The sequence below is a fragment of the Ciona intestinalis genome, unplaced genomic scaffold (assembly GCF_000224145.3).
Source record: "Ciona intestinalis unplaced genomic scaffold, KH HT000067.1, whole genome shotgun sequence".
NCBI classification, from domain to species: Eukaryota; Metazoa; Chordata; class Ascidiacea; order Phlebobranchia; family Cionidae; genus Ciona; species Ciona intestinalis.
The window spans coordinates 32,353-52,500 of NW_004190389.1; the positions used below are offsets into that span (position 1 = coordinate 32,353).

General features: G+C 35.5%; 2 protein-coding genes and 1 long non-coding RNA gene across 8 annotated transcripts; 2 read left to right on the forward strand and 1 right to left on the reverse strand.

Annotated features, from left to right (window-relative positions):
- The first annotated feature begins 456 nt into the window (after positions 1-456).
- On the forward strand, positions 457-12,273 carry LOC100184407 (nucleoside diphosphate-linked moiety X motif 19-like). Of its 6 annotated transcripts, none has more exons than XR_003396703.1 (7): positions 457-1,313; positions 1,414-1,676; positions 1,767-2,034; positions 2,090-2,208; positions 7,028-7,119; positions 8,287-9,204; positions 9,550-10,209. XR_003396703.1 is itself a non-coding variant. In XM_026838197.1 (7 exons), the coding sequence occupies exons 1-7, from the start codon at positions 1,242-1,244 to the stop codon at positions 8,719-8,721; spliced, it is 1,008 nt and encodes a 335-aa protein (XP_026693998.1). In that variant the 5' UTR covers positions 457-1,241; the 3' UTR covers positions 8,722-9,405. The 6 variants fall into 6 exon arrangements, 5 of the variants coding, with proteins under 5 accessions (XP_026693998.1, XP_026693996.1, XP_026693997.1 ...); XM_026838197.1 differs by lacking the exon at positions 9,550-10,209 and having other exon boundaries at positions 8,287-8,462; positions 8,704-9,405; XM_026838195.1 differs by lacking the exon at positions 9,550-10,209 and having other exon boundaries at positions 457-857; positions 1,213-1,313; positions 8,287-8,713.
- On the forward strand, positions 12,076-13,570 carry LOC100186802 (tetratricopeptide repeat protein 1-like). Its single transcript, XM_002130901.5, has one exon. It carries the CDS (start codon positions 12,333-12,335, stop codon positions 13,089-13,091), a length of 759 nt encoding a protein of 252 aa, XP_002130937.1. The 5' UTR covers positions 12,076-12,332; the 3' UTR covers positions 13,092-13,570.
- Positions 13,571-18,960: 5,390 nt separating this feature from the next.
- LOC113474980 lies at positions 18,961-20,083 on the reverse strand. The gene is made up of 2 exons (XR_003396702.1): positions 19,095-20,083; positions 18,961-19,044 (listed from the first exon to the last, which is right to left on the reverse strand). It is a non-coding gene; the product is annotated as an uncharacterized LOC113474980 (long non-coding RNA).
- Positions 20,084-20,148: the final 65 nt, after the last annotated feature.

Below are 20,148 nucleotides of genomic sequence, written 5' to 3' on the forward strand. Positions count from 1 at the left end.
GTGCGTCTTAGCATTTCTGGTTGCGTGCGTGTCTGCGGTTAAGGGGGCTGTCATGTGGTTGCAGCAATTTATAATATTTCATTATAAAAAAGTTAAAGAGTTTTTGGCTTTTTATTGAAAATCTGATACGAAATCATTGGGCGCTCGTGTAATTCGACACCGGCTGTAACTCGATACCGTCAAATTGCTGACGTTGCGATTCGTTACTTGCGAGAGAGCAAATTCACAACGAACGAAAAACAATTAAAGAGAAAGCTACGCTGACCAGTCTCGTTATCTCTTAGGAGCTTTACTTTTTTTCATTTTTAATATTTTTCGCTCTCGCGTGTAACATTATAGCATAAGGCTCGGCGCTCGGCCCAGTTTTCAGCCGAGCGCCGAGCATCAAAAAAGGAGACGCTCGGGTACGAGCTTTTGAGTTCGGGCTCGGCTCGGCACATCCCTACTGACTAGTCTCGTTATCTCCTCTTAGTAGCTTCACTTTTTTTTCATTTTCAGTATTTTTTTCGCGTGCAACATTATAGCAATAGCATATGAGGCTCGGGTTTACAGGCTACATTCATTTTGCAGGCTCATATGAGGCGTCAAAAAAGGAGACGCTCGGGCACGAGCTTTTGAGTTCGGGCTCGGCTCGACACATCCCTATTTTAAACTACCTTTCTCATAGCTGCGTGTAAAATGAATGTAATTTGCCTATTAAACGTGGCAACAGGCAGTAATTTACAAACTAAATATGTTCCAGAAGTATAACTGCTTTATATTTACAATGTTTTCCTTAACCAAGCAGCATGTTTATTACGAAACAGAAAGCATTTACACGTGGATTCATTGTGTCACAATATCGATTGTCTAGCCAGGTAATTGATCACGACACAATAGCAATTCACGTTGCTTGAAAAAAGGGTTAAATATTTGCCTTTTCATGCATGCAATATGTGTTTAGCTATCGACTTAAATGAAACACATCACTTGTAACAAAGAAAAAACGGTAAAACGTTTATTTTCATATAATGGCACTTTAAGCCATTCTTACTTAATTGTATATACATGTTAAAAGCCGTCAAAAGTCTTAGTTAAAAAATAGGATACGGAAACACTAGTTGGCTGTAATTGGCTGACGATGCGATTCGTTACTTTCCAGAAAGCAGTGTGCTTGGTTCGGCATATCTCTATCATTTTACAAATTAAATTTGTTTCACCTAAATCCAAAAGGTTCTGGTGGGGAGAATTACAAAATTTTGATGCTAAAACGTAGTTCAAAGGCATCATTTTTTCCAAATGCTTATGTATTTCCAGGTGGTAACATTGACAAGGTAAATGAACTAGTTTCATTCATATCATGATATTACCTTTTCCTCTAAACTTCTTACGACTTTTGAAAGGCGCAAAAAAGAGTTTTGTTTTTTATTGTAGGCAGATTCTTCATTTCGCTGGTTTAGTGTATTTCATCTGCTCACCCGAAATGTAGAATCACTTGGGCAAAATTTTATTGTGCACCAGCATGATGAGATGCGGTCTCCTATGTTTAAAAATGGTAAAAACAATGTCAATTCGGGTTTACCAAATGAAATATCTCTTCGTATATCCGCTATCCGTGAAACGTTTGAGGAAACTGGAATTTTAATTGCACACTCAACCCATGAAAACTCAATGTCACCATTACCAGAAAATAATTGGTAAACATACCTGTTGTACATTAATTGTATTAACGGAGAAATGTCTTTCGTCTAAAAATATTTATGTTGTACATATTAATATGTTTAAAGGTATTGTAGCGTTATTGAATGGGACCATGCTGAGGTTGAAATATGGAGATCAAAGGTCAGGGAAGATGCCAATGAATTCCTTAATTTGTGTATTCAAAATAAGTATGTACCTGATATTTGGGCATTACATGAGTGGAGTAACTGGCTCACTCCAACCTTTATGCCAAAAAAGAACTCCAAAAGATATGACACTGTATTTTACAAGGCGTGCCTTAAATCTCCTCCTAGCTACACCAAGCAAGACAATTCAGAAGTTATCTGCTTGAATGTAATACCAATTTGTGTTCAATACATAGAGGTTATATTCATATATATTATTATAGTGGGAATCTCCATCAACAACTTTACTATCGTATCATAATCAAAAAATTATTCTGGCACCACCTCAAGTCTATGAATTAGGAAGGTTGTTGAATTTTAAGCAACATCAGGTTCTTGCAAGGTAAAAAAGTTTCTTATACTGATATTAAATTTTTTTTAACAACTTGAATGTAACTTTACTAGAATTTAAACAAGCGGCGAATAGTGTAACCTTAGAGTTTTATCTTATGCTTTTGTTATCTTTGTTGCTTTTACAGTAGAAATACTGCCACAGTACTAAACTCATATTTGAGGTATGCAAAATGTTAACAAAATAGAGTTTTTATTTTTCCACACAGTCATTTTTTTTCACCCAGACAGTTTTGTGTGTGTTGCAAGTGTGAGTTGTTGGGACAATCAGACTTTGATCCAGACACAACGAAACATTAATTCATAGGCGTCGATTTTTTAGGGAAATTCATATTTTTTGGGGTGGCAACTTTCTTACATTCGGCCAATAATATACTCTTTGGTTTCTTAGTTTAGTAATTATTGACGACATAAACATGCGCTTTATTTTAACCGCATCGGTTACCCTGCGAGAACACCGCGAATAGTTTAAATGATGAAATGGTTTGTGCAAACGTTAAAAATATGCATTTTTCCAACACCTACTTTATTACATTGGACACAAATCATCTCACATGGAACCTTTATGTAGTGATTTTAAAATTATATTACATTTATTAAAAAGACGCATCTAAATCAGTAGAAACAGATGAAACGTTTTGAAACAGATGAAACGTTTTACGCACGTTCATGGTGGATTATAAATGTAACGATGATTCGTCCTAATACTTTTAACAGATTAATAAAATTTTTAAAAACAATTGTGGTTTATATGCTTTTATAGTTTGTATAATTGTTTTATTACCGATATAATTTTAAGCCAGCAACCAATATTAGTGACCACTTTAAATGCAGATAAAACGCGATTATGTGAACTTTAGTAGGTGTAAATATAAGAGCGAGGAGTGACGCTATCAGTAAATTAAAATCAGCGCAAATTGCAACATGATAATACAAAGTATTGTCCTGGCCTAGCTTGGACAGTGGCCAAAAAAGGTTGTTCTTAGGCACCGTGCGAAAATCAGAGTTTCGTGAATACCAGTTGCAAGATATCGATTTTACCCAATATTTTATTTAAAACTTCTATAAAACTTGTATACACTTGTTATGTTATGTAACACTGTTTTAAAGTCCAAAAGTTTAAACATGTTGTATAAATCGTATAAATTATAAAACACAGGCTGCTCGCTAATTCCTACGCCGGTGCAGAGCGTAAAAATGTGACGCTCATACACGATGTTTCGATCTCGTGGTTGGTTGGGCAGTGGGCACATTTCTTCGGATTGTTACATTACAAAACATCATAATTAATATTTATGTTGTAATAATACATGTGAAGTAACAACTGAACGCAAAATGTTTAAGTTGCAGCAAAGCAAGATCTGTTACTCGAAAGATTTTGTTACCTGATAATTACGAACATGCGACAAACAAAACATTAGATCGCTGCTTCAAGAACCCTTTTTTATTCGCACAGGCGGCCACACCAGACTGAGCAGTTAGTCAGTAAGACGGTTTATAACACGATTTGGTAGCCTGGGTGAAAGACGCGCGTAAAATATATTACGTCCGGATATTCATTAAAATTAACCGATCACCGTCCGTATTTACAACTTCTACAATTCTGTTTTCTTTAAGTATACTTTTATTATAAACAAAGCCCAATTGTTGCGTGTTTAATATACTTTATGAAAGCATGCGTATGATGCATGCCAATTATAGTTTAAAGTCCAATCCCAGCGAAACAATAAGCTGTATTTCGTTAAATGCCATTTTTAATGTTGCAAAACCATACGGTGATTGTTTTTGATCGTAACGAACGTTTACTTCAAACGAAAATAATCGCGTAAATGCGACGATGCCAATACAGCGTTAGGTTTTCTAACATCCTGGGCATTCAAACTGTGGGGGCATGCCACCCCTGCCACCCCGAAAATCGACGCCCATGAACATGATTGACACATTTTATATATGTTGTAAGCAAATGACGGAATGGCGTGTTCAATTTATTTACCCAACAACCTTGACAAGAACATATCATTTTTTCTTGCAGTATGATGATGTTTATATAGGTCATATGTAAACACACCGAACACAAGTTTTGTAATCAGTGTGCATGCAAAGGGACGTCTCTATTAGAGGTCAATCGATATATTGGTTCACCGATATTATCGGCCAATAATCGGTATCGGTAAAAAAGCGCCTATATTTTACCGATATATAAATAGTTCGTGCGAAGCGATGTGCATTGTAGTTTGACCTTTACGTGCGTCGTAGTTTGACCTTTATGTGCGTCATAATTTAGCCTTCACGTGTGTCACAGTTTTAACGTCCACGTGTGTTGTAGTTTAACGTCCATGTGTGTCATAGTTTAACGTCTACGTGCATCATAGTTTAACGTCCATGTGTGTCATAGTTTAACGTCCACGTGCGTCATAGTTTAACGTCCATGTGTGTCATAGTTTAACGTCTACGTGCATCATAGTTTAACGTCCACTTGAGTCATAGTTTAACGTCCACGTGTGTTGTAGTTTAACGTCCACGTGCGTCATAGTTTAACGTCTACGTGCATCATAGTTTAACGTCCACGTGCGTCATAGTTTAACGTCTACGTGCATCATAGTTTAACGTCTACGTGCATCATAGTTTAACGTCCACGTGCTTCATAGTTTAACGTCCACGTGCGTCATATTTTAACGTCTACGTGCATCATAGTTTAACGTCCACGTGCGTCATAGTTTAACGTCCACGTGCATCATAGTTTAACGTCCACGTGCTTCATAGTTTAACGTCCACGTGCGTCATAGTTTAACGTCCACGTGCGTCATAGTTTAACGTCTACGTGCATCATAGTTTAACGTCCACGTGCATCATAGTTTAACGTCCACGTGCGTCATAGTTTAACGTCCACGTGCGTCATAGTTTAACGTCCACGTGCGTCATAGTTTAAGGTCCACATATGCGTGTTGTAGTTTAACGTCTACGTGCGTCATAGTTTAACGTCCACGTGCGTCATAGTTTAACGTCCACGTGCGTCATAGTTTAACGTCCACGTGCGTCATAGTTTAAGGTCCACATATGCGTGTTGTAGTTTAACGTCTACGTGCGTCATAGTTTAACGTTCACGTGCGTCATAGTTTACGTCCACGTGCGTCATAGTTTACATTCCACGTGCGTCATAGTTTAACGTCCACGTGCGTCATAGTTTAACGTCCATGTGCGTCATAGTTTAACGTCCACGTGCGTCAAATAACGTCTATGTGTATCATAGTTCAACGTTTACGTGCGTCATAGTTTAACGTCCACGTGCATCATAGTTTAACGTTTACATGCGTCCTAGTTTTATACAAAAGTAGTTTAAAGTCCACGTGTGCGTGCTGTAGTTTAACGTCCACATGCGTCATAGTTTAACGTCCATGTGTGTCGTAGTTTAGCCTTTACGTGCGTCCTAGTTTTGTACAAAAGTAACATATTTGGAGTCAGTGGCGTCGATTTTATAAAAACGTAGGGGTTGCGAACTTACACCATGTTAGCTGAAAGTAAGTATATGTAGAACACGTAAAACCACGCATATAACGTGTGCGCCGAGCAGCATTTAATAGAAAGGGTATGACGTAAGGCTGGCAGTTGATTGCGGGTAAGTGTTTAAAAAACTTAACAATATGACATTAAATATCAACATATAATTGCCGATACGTTGATTATACAGACAGACGGTCACCAGTTAACGATAATGGATCACATCACAATACCGCGTATGACCTTACATTGTTCAACTGACAGGTGCAGCATTGCGCAATATCTTACGTTAATACTCTGCGTCACAATATTGGTTATAATGCAATATTTGACTTTAAAACTCGTAATTGCGCAACATAAAAGTTGTTCGCATCACAATTGAACACGTAACAATTTTATGTTGTTTGACGTTGGCGGGCGCAATGAAGTTTGAAAATATCATTTTAACAAAACTCGAGGAAAAAAACAAATTTAATTAAACATGTGTCAATCATGTTTTACAACTTGATCAAAGCTGCGTTCCCTTATCACCGATCAAAGGAGCATTTCGGCCACGATCTCCCTTTTAACAGACGAACTTATCAAAGTGAGGTTTGCGAGCGAGAATAATGTTTCACATGTAGACTAAATAATGAACATGTGAATTGCTATTGTGTTGCAATAATCGATGTGTAAATTGCTATTATCTCGTAATGAATCCACAAGTGAATCCTTACTATTTTGTAACAAACATGCTGCTTGGCTGAGGAAAATATCATATATAAATATAAAGCAGTGACCGATCCGATTTAGGTGGTTTATTTTCGAATTACATTTATTTTACACGCAACTGTTAGGGAGGCCATTCATGACATGTGCGCGTCTTAGACAAAGTACACCTATTCCTGTACAGGTATTAATTTTGATTAACACTGATCATTTTATGTTTTGCTATAGGGTCAAATATCGGTATCGGACATTGCTCCAACCCAGCGGCCACTAATGGGTTGTTAAAATTGTAAGTCATATCAAATAAAAATCATACACAAAGTTAAGCACCTGAGGATTAAAAATGGTGCCAATATTACGCGTCTGACTGCTATGCTATGTCACGGCACCGGTCGCAAGAAGGACTTACATGTGCTTTTCGGGTGTTGGGGTAATGGGACAAATCTGGGACCTCACCCATAAAGTTAAAAAAAAACTATAGTAACATTACTATTAAAAGAGAGGAAGCCGGCGCCAAAATTATGTTTCGAATTAATACAGAAAAAGTGCCTGATCCAATACAATTATTAATACATATATTAAAAAATAATATTATTCACTTACAGGTTTACATCAAAAAGGAGATTGAAAGGATTATCTCGCTGGCTTCCTGTTCGAGCTCAATCAACAGACGGAGTATTAATGTCTCTTCTACCAGGTGTCGCATATCTTTTGAATTGTGTTTCATTCTATTAATTTATTTCAATCACGATTATGTCTAAATTCATAAAATACATTACCGGGGTCAATTACATATTAATTAAAGCAAGAGTTTCCAGAGTAGAGGTTAGAGGTTTGATGCTTATCGCTTCCAACATCCTGACAGTATGTATAAAGTATTGATGGTAATTTCTTTAACCTAGTGGCACTGGGCCAGTGCTCTTTTGGATAGAGTGTTTAAATTGTTGTCTATTATAAAATTTCCCAAATATTATTTACTCACAATGTTGCACATACAAGGAACAATTTATTTATTAGTATATTATTGGGCACATTAATAAATACCAATTATCAGGAGAATATAAATGGTAAACCAATATGTTGGTCAATCTATAAGTAACAGTATTTCACCTATTTGTTATATGGTAGGGCCGTGTGACATAACAGTCTTGAGTTCACACATGCTCCACAGTTGTGGAACTACTTGTCCAGGCTTAGCGTCTGAAATTTTATTTATTTTCTTATTGCTGAGAATAACTCAATTTGCAGAATTATTATATTTAAAGAGCCTGGCCCACAATTTCCGTAGTTTCTTTTTTTATAAAAACAAAGTTTTATGCCGTTTTTTTTTTGTATCAAAAAAATGTTCCGTGCTAAAATTCTAAAAATAGAGTTTTCAAAACTGCTTTGAATGTCACTGGCAACATTCTGAAACTATCTTTAGGCCTTGGGACACAGTTCTTGCTTTAAGTGTTGTGCGTGATTTGGGTTTTTAAAGTTTTACCCCTGTTTAGGGTAAACCATTTGGCCATGCATTTGCTGAAAACTTGAAAAGACTAATTAAAATTCAGACAAAGTTTTGATGTTGGAGCACATCTATCTGCTCTACATGCAACCAGGAAAGCATTTGTTTCTGCCGAAAGAAGATTCGAATGGCTTTGAATAGACAGACTCGTGAGACTGATTATAAGTTTAATGTATAGCCATAAAGGTGAATTGGTATATTATAAATGTGGTGGTTCCTCGTTGTGGAGAGGCCCAGTAAAGGTTTTCGATCAAGACGGGACACTTGTTTTCCTACGACATGTGGGTTAAATTGTTAAGGCACATAGTTAAGTGTCCAAAATATATGAACACAATGAAGTATATAATCCCATTTTCAAAGATACCACAGAAAAGCCCCCAAATGAGCGGTCAACTGAAAAAGTTAAAAGATGCAAATTCGACACCTTATCTAGTGACGAGAAAAGTGATAATGAAGATCAATCAGAAACTGTTTCACCAGTGCCACAATCAACAAGAACAACAATGCAACAACCATGGCTGCAAGCTAAGCACAAGGTTAAATTTTTTAATCAAGATAGGACAAAACATAAAGTAACAATTTTAAGTAGAGTCGGTAAAGCAACACTGAAGTATGAATATTTTTACAACATTGAATATAATTTAATTTGCCTAATGAGGTTCGTGGCAAACACAGGTGAATAGCTTTTTCTAAAGTAGCAGAACTTGAACATATTATTGATGAAACCATGATCAACAGGCTGAAAAATTCTTGATCTTAACAATATTTTTATTAAAGGGAAGCAAAAGGAACTAACATGCTGTAGAGATAAGGAAGTCTTTAAAGATGTTAAATGAAAATATCAAAGTTGTGTTTATGTTTGTTGGGTTTGCACAATGAAGAAGATTGGTAAGGAATGATACCTAAGGCATGGTTGGTTGCTTAAGGTTTTGAGGAACAAAAAAAAACCTACAAAGAAAATCATCAACATGTTCAAGGGAATCAATCCGTAATATGTTAAGTATGGCACAAACAAATGACAGGGTGTGTGTATTAAGATATTCAGACAACATCTTCGCAAGGGGAACCTGGTGAAGCAAACTGTCCATCTCACATTATTTGGAAACTGCATAGATGTATTTATGGACTTTGAGCCATCCCGCTTATGGCTTGGAAGAATAAAATCTTTATGATTAATTCGAGTGGGCAGCAAAGCACAGGTGATCCTGCAACTTTCATTTACCACGTCAATAACGAACTTCAAGGCATTTTTGCATCTATGCTAATGACTTTCTATAGGTGGGAAATAATAAAATTAAGAAAAGTATAATTAAAAAACTCTTATTAAACCTTTAAGATGGGAAATGAAAGTACTGAACAATTTAAGTACATTGGGTTAGAGTTGCATGAAAGGGGTGGCTAGATACCTGTCAATCAATCCTACATAAAATCCATGAAATCTATTGATGTCAACATTTGTCTAGAAAATCAATGACAATTCAATAATAGCAGAAAAAGAATTATATAAAGTAAAATTGGCCAATTGCTATGGGTTAGTACACACACCAGACCAGACGAATCATTTGATGTTTGTGTTTTAGCAACCAAATTAAAATTTTTTAACAAGGTTTTAATGAAAAACAGCTTGCATTGCAATAAAACGAAATGAAGACCATGATCACAATCGCAACTTTGAGTGATCTTGGTCAATTGAAGCTGGTGGTTTATTTGAATGCAGCAGATACTTACGTGATGAAGGTAGCCAAGGAGCGAGTCTAATATTCCTTGTTGGTCCAAACAACAAATGCAATATTTTAGCCTGGCAATCCAAGAGGTTTAAAAAAGTTATCAAAAGCACACTAGCAGCAAAGTAACTGCCGCATGCAGTTGAGGCTACATTATTTTTAGCCTTTATTATTTCAGAACTATGCTACGAAAATTACCACGCTATGCGGATAGACATGATTCAAAACAATGAACTCTTTATGTTTACAGTGGGTGGATTGTTAATCGCAACTTCGTAATATTTGTTAAATGTTTTGCAAAGTGCTTGTTTACCTTAAAAAAAGGAGAATGAGTTTTTAAATATTTTATAAGATATTTATTATTTACTTTAAAAAGATTTTTATGTTGATCATACCCTCTATTTAAACTACTTAAAGTATCACCATTATCCAAACAATTGTTTTAATAATGTTTTCTCAATCTCTATGTTCAATGTTATGCTTGAATTTGTGTTCCTATATAAGCTGAGTTTGTGTGCCAGAGTATTATTCTAATAAAGTTACATGCATTGGATCAAGAGGTCTTTTTATTTTGTGTGACCTTGAATGACCTTTGGTCAGTTTTTAGTGAATGTTAAATTTTCTATAAAATCTTCTTTAAAACACACTACTTATTTTTGAATTTACACATTGTGACATAGAAGCATATAGGGAAAGGGATGCCCAGATTTACCTAAGATTGATGTAAGAAATCATCCAATAGTGACTGAAACACTTCATACCATGACTAAGTTACTTGGTGGACCTTCCATTTCTGTGCCAAACAGTGAAACTAGTTTACTAAAATCTTCCAAAAGCACTTCATCTACATATGAGCAGACCAAGCATAGAAACTTCATTGTTGCCAAATCTATAGAAAATAGCTAGAAAGGCCAATGTATTGATAGCTAAAGGAATTCCTGTCTCATTGGGATTATCCTCTGGGTGAGTACCAAAATGTATAAATCTGGCGCTTCGAAAGTAAAATTTGTGTTAAACCACTAAATTGGAGAAGTTGTCTTTATTGACCAATTTGGACTTGTTTTATACACATTGTTTCGTGCTGGTTCTTGGAATAGAATATGTGTACCTGATCATGAGGAGCACTCAGGCCAAACAACTTTCTGTAACTCTCAAAATCAAACGCAAACCACTTAGTGTAATACATGGGATGCCCTGTAAAAACTGGTAAATGAAAATCACATACACCTTCAGAGCTTGCAGATAAGCAAGCCTGTGAGGGTTCCAGTAACAGTCATCTTCATAAACTCAGAAAAGTTTACAGTCTCATAGCTCAACTGCCAAGATAGATTTACCTATTTTTATGATAAGGTCAGTGCAGTAGTACCCTGACGGTTGGGACAACTTTGGCCTTAATCTCAGGTCACATGATGTATCACGCTGCAGGACCTTCCCCAAGTAGAATAGCATATGTTTGTAAAAAGAACTCTTTATAGTAACCTTAAAACATGCAAAGACAACTGCAGTTTTCATAGCCGCAATTTCGAACATAACTGAAGTCTCAGCAACATAAACACTAAATAAAAAATATTTTCCTTATAAAGAAAATTGGAAAAAAATTGTCCCTAGAAGTGAAATTGTTTTTTGGTGTAATAACAATCATTTTTAAAGAATATGTCTCTGTTTTAAGGGCAGCCTAGGTAAAAGAAATTTCAATGCTTTGAAAACTGTCTTTCTAAAATTTTGATTGTCGAATGCAAATTTGCATTAAACGTAGCACTTCCCACACATTGTGTGATTCAAATACTTGTTTTAATTCTGTACGATATAACCAAAGCAGCATAAACAACTGTTGAACAAAACGCCTTGATAAAGCTAGTAGGCTATTATATTTTACCCGGAAAGTTTGTTTGTTTGTTTGTACAATAAACTTATATATATATTATGTTTCACAAAAGAATTATGGATCATAATTAATCATTTTGAAAGTGAAAAATGTGTTTAAATTGTTAATGTTAACTTACAAGGTGTGTTTACCTTGTATATAACAAGTTTTAATTGTCTTTCACTTGTTAGGAGATAATTGGTATCCCAAATTTGTGGACCCAACTGTGGAAACTGGAGTAGTTCAAATTCAACATAGTTACAAGGAAATCATACAAATGAAGCCACATAACCACATTAAATTTACCAGCAATTTTAATAATATGGAAGTAGTGTGTACCATTCAACCAATGTATGAACATGTTCAAGCTTTATCATTAAACTCTTCTATGCTTTAATTTATTATTATTCCACATTTGTGTGCATTGCTTCTCTATTTAAAAATGAAACAGTAAAATCAAGTAGATGATTTTAATCCAACAATTGTAAGCTCACTTAACAAGAATGTATGGTTAGAAGTTATTGGGAGAAATTCTCGGCTTTAAATAATGTGGAACCTTAATTCAATGATTTACATTAGTTATTTTGGGTGGGTTGGTTGCAAATCAAGTTTTATGTTGTGTACATTATTGCAATTTAACCATACAAATGCTATATGTCTTATATTAATTTTGTACAACTGATAGGTTGAAATCAGCGTATGTTGTTGAAATCAGCGTATGATGTTGCATACCTAAAATTCTTGCCTTTTTAATTTCAGATATCTACAACTAGGTATAATTAAATTGCTGTTGTAGTATTGCCTGAAGTTATATAGAAATGGATGGAGATGAAGAGATATATTACGATTGTTCAAATATAACACCAGATGAGACAAGCTGTGATTTAGATGGCAAGTTCCATTCTGTTCATCACTCACTTTATAATGAGTCTACAGGGGCCAATGAAAAGGGGGCAACAAAAGAATTTAAGCCTTCAAGATTAATGGAGCATAAAGAAGAAAATGCAAAAATAGAAGAACTGCTTTCTAAAGAACAATTGAAAAGTAAATCAATTTCTTTTAAAGTTAAAGGTAATGAGAAATACAAGTGGAAACAATATTCTGAAGCAAAGAATCTGTATACTGAAGGATTAAACATTTGTCCTATAAGTTATAATAAAGAGCGAGCGGTCTTGTATGCAAACCGCGGTGCATGTCACATAAATCTTGGAGAAAAAGTTGAAGCAATTGAAGATTGTTCAAAAGCCATTAATTTAAACTCTGATTATATTCGCGCTTGGTTACGCAGAGCTCAACTGTATGAGCAAACTGAAAATCTTGACGCAGCATTAGAAGATTATGAAGTGGTATTAAAAAAGGATCCATCTTTACATCAAGCTAGAGATGCTGTGTTTCGGCTTACAGAAGAAATAAATCAACGCAATGAAAAACTTAAACAAGAAATGCTTGGAAAGTTGAAAGATATTGGTAACCTAATGCTACGACCTTTTGGAATGTCGACAGACAATTTTCTAGTTCAACAAAATGAAACTGGTTCTTACAACATAGAATTTTCACAAAATGCACCTAGAGATTAGTTAATTTTTACTTTCAATTAAGATGAACTTTATTACTTCTAGTCAGAGTTCGTATATAAAGAGGAGTTATTTCATTACCATAGAAATCTTACAAGGCACCCAAACGGGCTAGTTACGCCGATTGTTTACCCCAGCAAGGGGAATTTTTAAACATATTTTACAGCTTAGTCGCAGTTTATTTATAGAACTCAAAAACTGCAAGTCACTTTTAAGCTTTAATATATCTGCACAACTACTTGAAAATTTGTTTTTCTTTAATCTGCATCCTGTATTTGTATTAAAAACATAAACTATATTAAATTTAGATATATATGTACATATTTAAATTATGTCTATGATGAATTTAGCCCCACTTGCGGTGTGCTATTGATTTCTATGGGCGACATGAAATAACTTATGTTCAAATACAGACTCTGCTTTTAATAATTTATCTCTAATTGCCTGAGACTGAAAAAAATAAAAAAAAATAAAAGATTTTATATTAACAGTGTTCTGTAACTGGTTAACCGAAGTTGCTATTGTCAAATTTGTGGGATTTATTTTTAATTTAGTACTTTATACCTCCAGGGTTATTCAAATATTATATAATAATATAATGACAAGGTAGCGTATCATAAAATATATCCCAATTTAGTTTGTACATCTCCTGTACCATGTGTTGACTTGTAAACTTACACTAGTTAACCTTGTCGTCGCTCAAAGACGTTTGTTTTTATGAATTTGGATAAACCGTAATCACGCAGTAATTATAGGTAATGTTAGAAGTAATATTATTCATTTTGTTGCGGTGGCATAAAGGTTTATTGCGAGCGGTAAACTAAAAGAGCGAAGAAAAAGCGAGAGACGCAGTTTTTATACGGAAGATAACTATAGAAAACAAGAGATCACAGATCTAATGAATGAACACGTTTTAAACTAATTACCATAAGATAGTAGAGTCGGGGAAGATGGGACACCTGTAACACATATTATCCAAATAGCCTGATCGTGTTTTAAACAATTAACAACGGTCTGTGGAAGTCGTGAAGATACGGTTATAATTCATTAAATGTTCTTTGTTTACTACCAAATGAAAAGAGAAAACAAAATGAAAAGGTATCCCATCTACCCCCACCCTGCTATATTAGTTAATCCTTTCACTACAACGGTCGACTGGGCTCGATCAAAAACAAATCTGAAGTAACCAACAACACGGGTTCTATTCGCCATTGGTGACTGTGGAGCAGTAGGCAGAATGTATTTATACATGTATTAACTAATGAAACTTATGAGGATTGGAGTGATTGGTAAAGAATATGTGTAAATACGCTTTGTACAACTCCTGTACCATGTGTTTATTGTAAACTTACACTAGTTAACGTTGTCGTCGCTTAAAAACGTTTGTTTTCATGAATTTTGACAAACCGTAATCACGCAGTAATTAGGTAATGTTAGAAGTTAATATTAATCATATGATGTTGAATTAAAAATAATGTTTCAATTACGATTAATGATAATACGGTATAAGAGTAGTGCATTTAATGCGTCCCCACTTAAATGCTAATAGTTTGATTCAGTCGTGAATCGTTGTGTGGGTTTCTTATATCTTATATAACACGTCGTTCCCCGCCAAACTCCAGACAGTGTTTCCGCTATGTAAAGTGCATGAGGAAAGTAATCGTTAATTAATCGCTCATCGTGCGGTTTTAAATCTGAAAATTTAGTCTAAAAATTATAAATATATATTACGATTTGATTTCAATCAAGAGATTAAAGAAAAATGCTAGAATTAAGAATTAGGCTAAGTGCGGAAAATAATCGCCCTATCAGCAACAACAACAACAAAGCCAAGAACAACTGTTCGACGAAAAAGGATCTATAGACCACTAACGTGTTCAAAAAGCACTCGTCTACGCTTTGGCGAACACACACTTAAACAGCAAATTCGCCGGCTGGAGTAAAAAAAATTGGCCTTGGCGCAATACGTGGGATTTCCCATGAGAAAAAAATCACTCAACTTTGATCGTTTCTAGTTTCTAAAATATTAAAGAAAATTTAAATTTTATTTCTTATTTGATATAATAAACGTTTCTTCTTCAAAAATATATAAAAAGTTGTAAAACATAGACTTCATTATGTCTTAAATTTTCGATTAAACATAGTTATACAATATGCTGACTCGGCATCTTTTTCCTTATTAATTAATTTTTTCGCACTTTTTTATATTGAAATGTTTATTATGTCCCACTAGTACTGTAACATTTTTCAAAAAGTCAGTTTTTCGTGTTTTGACACGGTCATCTACAGAAATAAACTATTTATACTGCAGAATAGTTTTAATTTGTACACATGTTTTGGCGAAAAAAATTAACCCGATCGGGTCACGTGTTTTCAAGATACAGATGTTTAAAGTTGTGTTTGAAGCGATGTGAACGAAATCGAGCGAAATAACGAAAACCGTGCGTGACGTCATCGAGGGTCAAAGAAAAAATCGAACCAAGCGCAGTTAGTGCTAGTACAGCTTGCTGAGCCTAAGTTGAACAGCAAACATGGCCAATTTAGAAAGTTTTTATTGTGCTGATTCAATTTCTGACCGAGTTGAAGATGTGGAGGAAATACATGGTGATTGTGGATATATATTTGGGCCTGAATAATCCGAAATGAGGTGCCAATATTGTTGAAAATGCGAATGGCAAACTGCTAATGGTTAGTTCTTTTAGTATATCAAAAGATATTTCATAAAATAATTTTCACTAACGTGCACATGTGACAATTTATACCAATGTCCTCTTTTTTACAATTGTTATACCGCTGTTAACTTGGACGTGAGGCGACTGAATCAATTAATGGAAATCAGTGAGGTTACTTGTATCACAAAGCATCCCCATGATTCCAAGGCTCAATCCCTTGGTTTTAGAGACAGCACACTTAGCTTACAAACAATGTTATGGCAGTGCTGTGGACTCTATTTTAGCACAACACAAGTTGGTTTGGTATGTTGTTTAATTTGTATGGGTTACCCTGCCCAATCTCCTAAAAATTATTATAGATGTATATGTTTTTTATCTCCGGTTTATTGTCTTTTATGAGATTTAGACATATGGCCTACAGACAATTTGTCCGTTGGATATGGTGCTACCATGGACGACGTGTTCCTGTGCCTTTCCCATCATGTGTCGTTAACATGACTGGATCTACATTTCCAAATGACACCTATACTGGATTCAAACTGCCAATTTTATTTTTTTTATTTTGTAAAAAACAATATTTGAAATAAAATAAAAAATATACATAGAAAATCAATTTGTATGGGCTAAAATTGCAACTTCCTTGTCAGGTTGAAGGTAAAAAAAAAGTTCTGATGAGCGAGAACCATCATGATCCAGTATTAAACTTATTTAAATATACAGTTCTTGTATATGTATTCTGCAAATATTTGAAATTTGAATGTTGATGATAACAATTCAAACTATAATGTCAGAATCACACCAAATTTTTGTACAGTCATTACTTTTCGCAATACGTCCTTCTTTGCTCCTTGTAAAGGTTATGTTGTATATATAGTTCACCATCACTGCATGTAGCCTGCTGACTGTTTTTTCATTTTAATGCAAATATGCTAGAAGTGGTGTAACGAAAATTTTTCGTTAGGGAGGTTCAGGCACCTGCTTTAATGGCCTACCGCTAGGCCTACTGCAATCCCACTGATATTATATATAAAATGCTCTTTAAATGAAGGCGATAAAAGCTATAGTTCGTATACGTATAAAACTTGCTCAAAACACAACTCTTAAAAAACTTGTTGAAGACACAACTAAAAGATAGCATACAGAGAATCTAAAACAGTTGCATGCATTAAGAAGCCCGAGAGAGAACTAACCACGTTCTCGCTTTTCTGAGCGGCTGCGCCTCGGTATGCCGGCAGCCGAGCCGCTCACGTGACACAATATACGCCCAATAGGTAATTACGGGAGAAGGAATGTAAAGAAAACAAATGGTGAAAGAACTCATTACGTGAAAGAACTCAAAACGCCACATAACGGAAAAGGAAACACAAAACGGAGAAAACACATTAACTGGATACAGTGAAGTGATTTTGACGTTACACTCCCAAACCTAAAATTGCTAGCTTAATAACGTGTCTAAAGTGGAAGTGGGAAAATGATACACAGGGTTCAGCAGGCTGACCAAAGCAGTATAGCATACTGTACAAAAAGTGTAAACAAACTATAAAATAAACCGTGGGGCGATGCAAAAATACATAAACAAACGGCCCACTAAAAAATAAACCGTGAGTGTCCATTAAATAGTGTTTAAGTATCCCATTCTCCCTCGGAATAGAACCGCGTCCTTTTGCAGGAGCGTTAATGATGGGCTCTGTCTGTCGATGTGTTGTTATCTGCATCGAGACGGTTCTCTCCCACTGGTGGCTGGACGTTCGCACCAGACGATCCGGTGGGCCTCATCGGAGCGCTGGCCAATACCGTGACGGGGTCGTACATACCTCCGCCGTTCGTCTCGATCTCATCTTTTGTCGCCGTTTCGTCGCGCTCTTGCTCCCGGACCTCAGTGTTATTCAATCTGCAAATTTTTTTAATCGGTTAAAATGTATTGTCTGGTATGTTCCCGGCTTCATCTCGGATAATATAATTCACATCGCCCTTCCTTCCCAACACTGTATAGGGCCCTTTATACGGCAAATGGAATTTCCTAATTTCCTTCTGGTACGGCCGGGTTGTTCAGTAAAACCGTATCTCCGATTTCAAATGTTGTACCATGTTGTTTCTTGTTGTATTGTTTCTCCATGCGCAAACGCTGTCGTGTAAGCGTTTCACGTGCGATTGTTTCTTTCGACATCCTACCATTCCCTTGGGGATGGTAATTTGTGGTACCGGCATACAAAGGTTCGTGGTCATGTGTTGGTACCTTTGTAATCAAATCTGCTGGTAACCGCAGTGTCCGACCGGTAAGTAGATAATGTAGCGAAAACCCGGTGCTCTCGTGTCGGCTCGCATTATAAAATGCCACCACTGCCGAGAGTGCTTCATCCCACCGTCGTTCGTCGCGCTGGGCGTAATTTCTCAACATAGCTACTATCGTTCGATTGTTTCTTTCGACTCCACCATTCCCGTACCTATCGAACAAAGTTCTGATCACATGGAGCTATACAGAGAAGAAGGAAATTTTTTTCCGCTAGGAGGCGATGACAAATTCGTTTCTCTATTTTATGGGGAGCAGTTAGTTTCACGGTTTATGTACATAAGATATAAACCCCTAACCACTAACCCCTAACCCCAAACTCGTCAAACAAAAAAACTTGAAAAAAAATATAAAAAAAGTATTCCACTGTGCGGGACTCGAACCCGGTAAAAATGAAACAAGGACAGTTTACAACTGTGCGGGACTCGAACCCGGTAAAAATGAAACAAGGACAGTTTTTTATTATTTAATTAATTTGTTTTACACTTATTAACACTTTGTAGTGCTGTTTTGTTCGTTTTTCCGTATTTTTTATTTTAAATAACTACCGCCTCTAGCGGAAAAAAGTTTCCGTCTTCTTTGTATAGTCCCACGTGTTCTGATCAGCTGTGTAGCGATACTGTTTAAACAAAATAAACACCATAAACATGTGATTGACCAACTTTTTGGTATAAAGGCCAACAATAAATACTATATTAGTGTAAATTGATTTCGCTAAATTTGTATTCCATGCTTCGGTCTCAGTCAAGAATATCCTATTTACAACATATATATATGTGTTTACACAAATTTTAGCAAATTTAGGAAAAAAAGACAGTGAAACACTTTAACCAATAGACTTATTAAACGTCACATTTTTTAATGAATACTGTTCTTGGACTCTTAGTCAACTCACCAAATCGTGTTGTTAATTTGCTCAGCTTGACTTGTTTTCCATGGTAGGTAAACTTGGCCTGTCTACTTCCCCAACACTTGCTGGAAGTACAGGTTCAAGCTGGAAAGGTTCAATACTTATTGCTAGTGGACTAGGATCTTCAGTTACACCACTTCATCAGATAAAATACTTCTACATGACTATACATCACACACTTTTACATTATTGTTAACTGACAAATTTAAATAGTGTAATACTGTAGTACACTTACAAACAATTTTAAAAACATTAACTCAAATCAGGCCACGGCAATATTTACGCATACTACTTAATTTAAAAGTAACAGAAAACGCTAAGTGAACGGTACACTGCACACTCTGTTTTGCTGCAAACATAATTTCATTTTCCGCCAGCAAAGCCTAAATCAGCTGTTCGATTAGAACAGGATCGTGACGTAATTTACGTCATAGTGCCCGCTAGTTACGCAACCATAGGCGAATTTTTTGGCACTTTTTAAAACGTTTTTTTGGCCAAACTAAATATTTTTTTGACAAAAAAATTCCACAGGTAGTATTTATTAGGTGTAAATTTTGATTTAAAACCAACTTGTATGAGCGTGGTCCAGACTCTTTAAAACACGATCGGTATACGCGGATATCATGTACCAAAGGTGTCCTGTCTTCCCCCACTATATTATACAAATGTTTATCATTTTTAATAACCATCCAAGCATTTAAAAAAATGTTTTACTGTATAGGTATGTGTAGTTGCGTTATAACATATGCAGAGCTGGCGTAATAAAGGAATCTATAAATACGCTTTTATGAAGAATACTAATATTGATAATTAATATTTCCATTTTTTTTGATGTAATTTCATTAGTATTTTACTGGTTCTTCGGCTAAAAAGCTGAATGTTTAAGCCATAACAAGCTGGAAGAAAGTACAGTTTAACTACAATGACTAATAGTATCATCATACATATACGTGTCTAGAGTTTCGATACCTTTAAAGTAGGTACCTCCTGTCGACCTTTATTGAAAGAAACGATGACCTTTAGAAACGGCAAAAATGATTGAAGCGTTGGTTCGTACAACACGAAAGTACGACGTCGTCTTGGTAACAATTGTTACTATTATTTAACTCTTTCATGATGTTACATTTTGATGCCACAGTGAATGCTTTTGTTCTTTTCTTTAATCCAACATTTAATTAAAGGAAACTT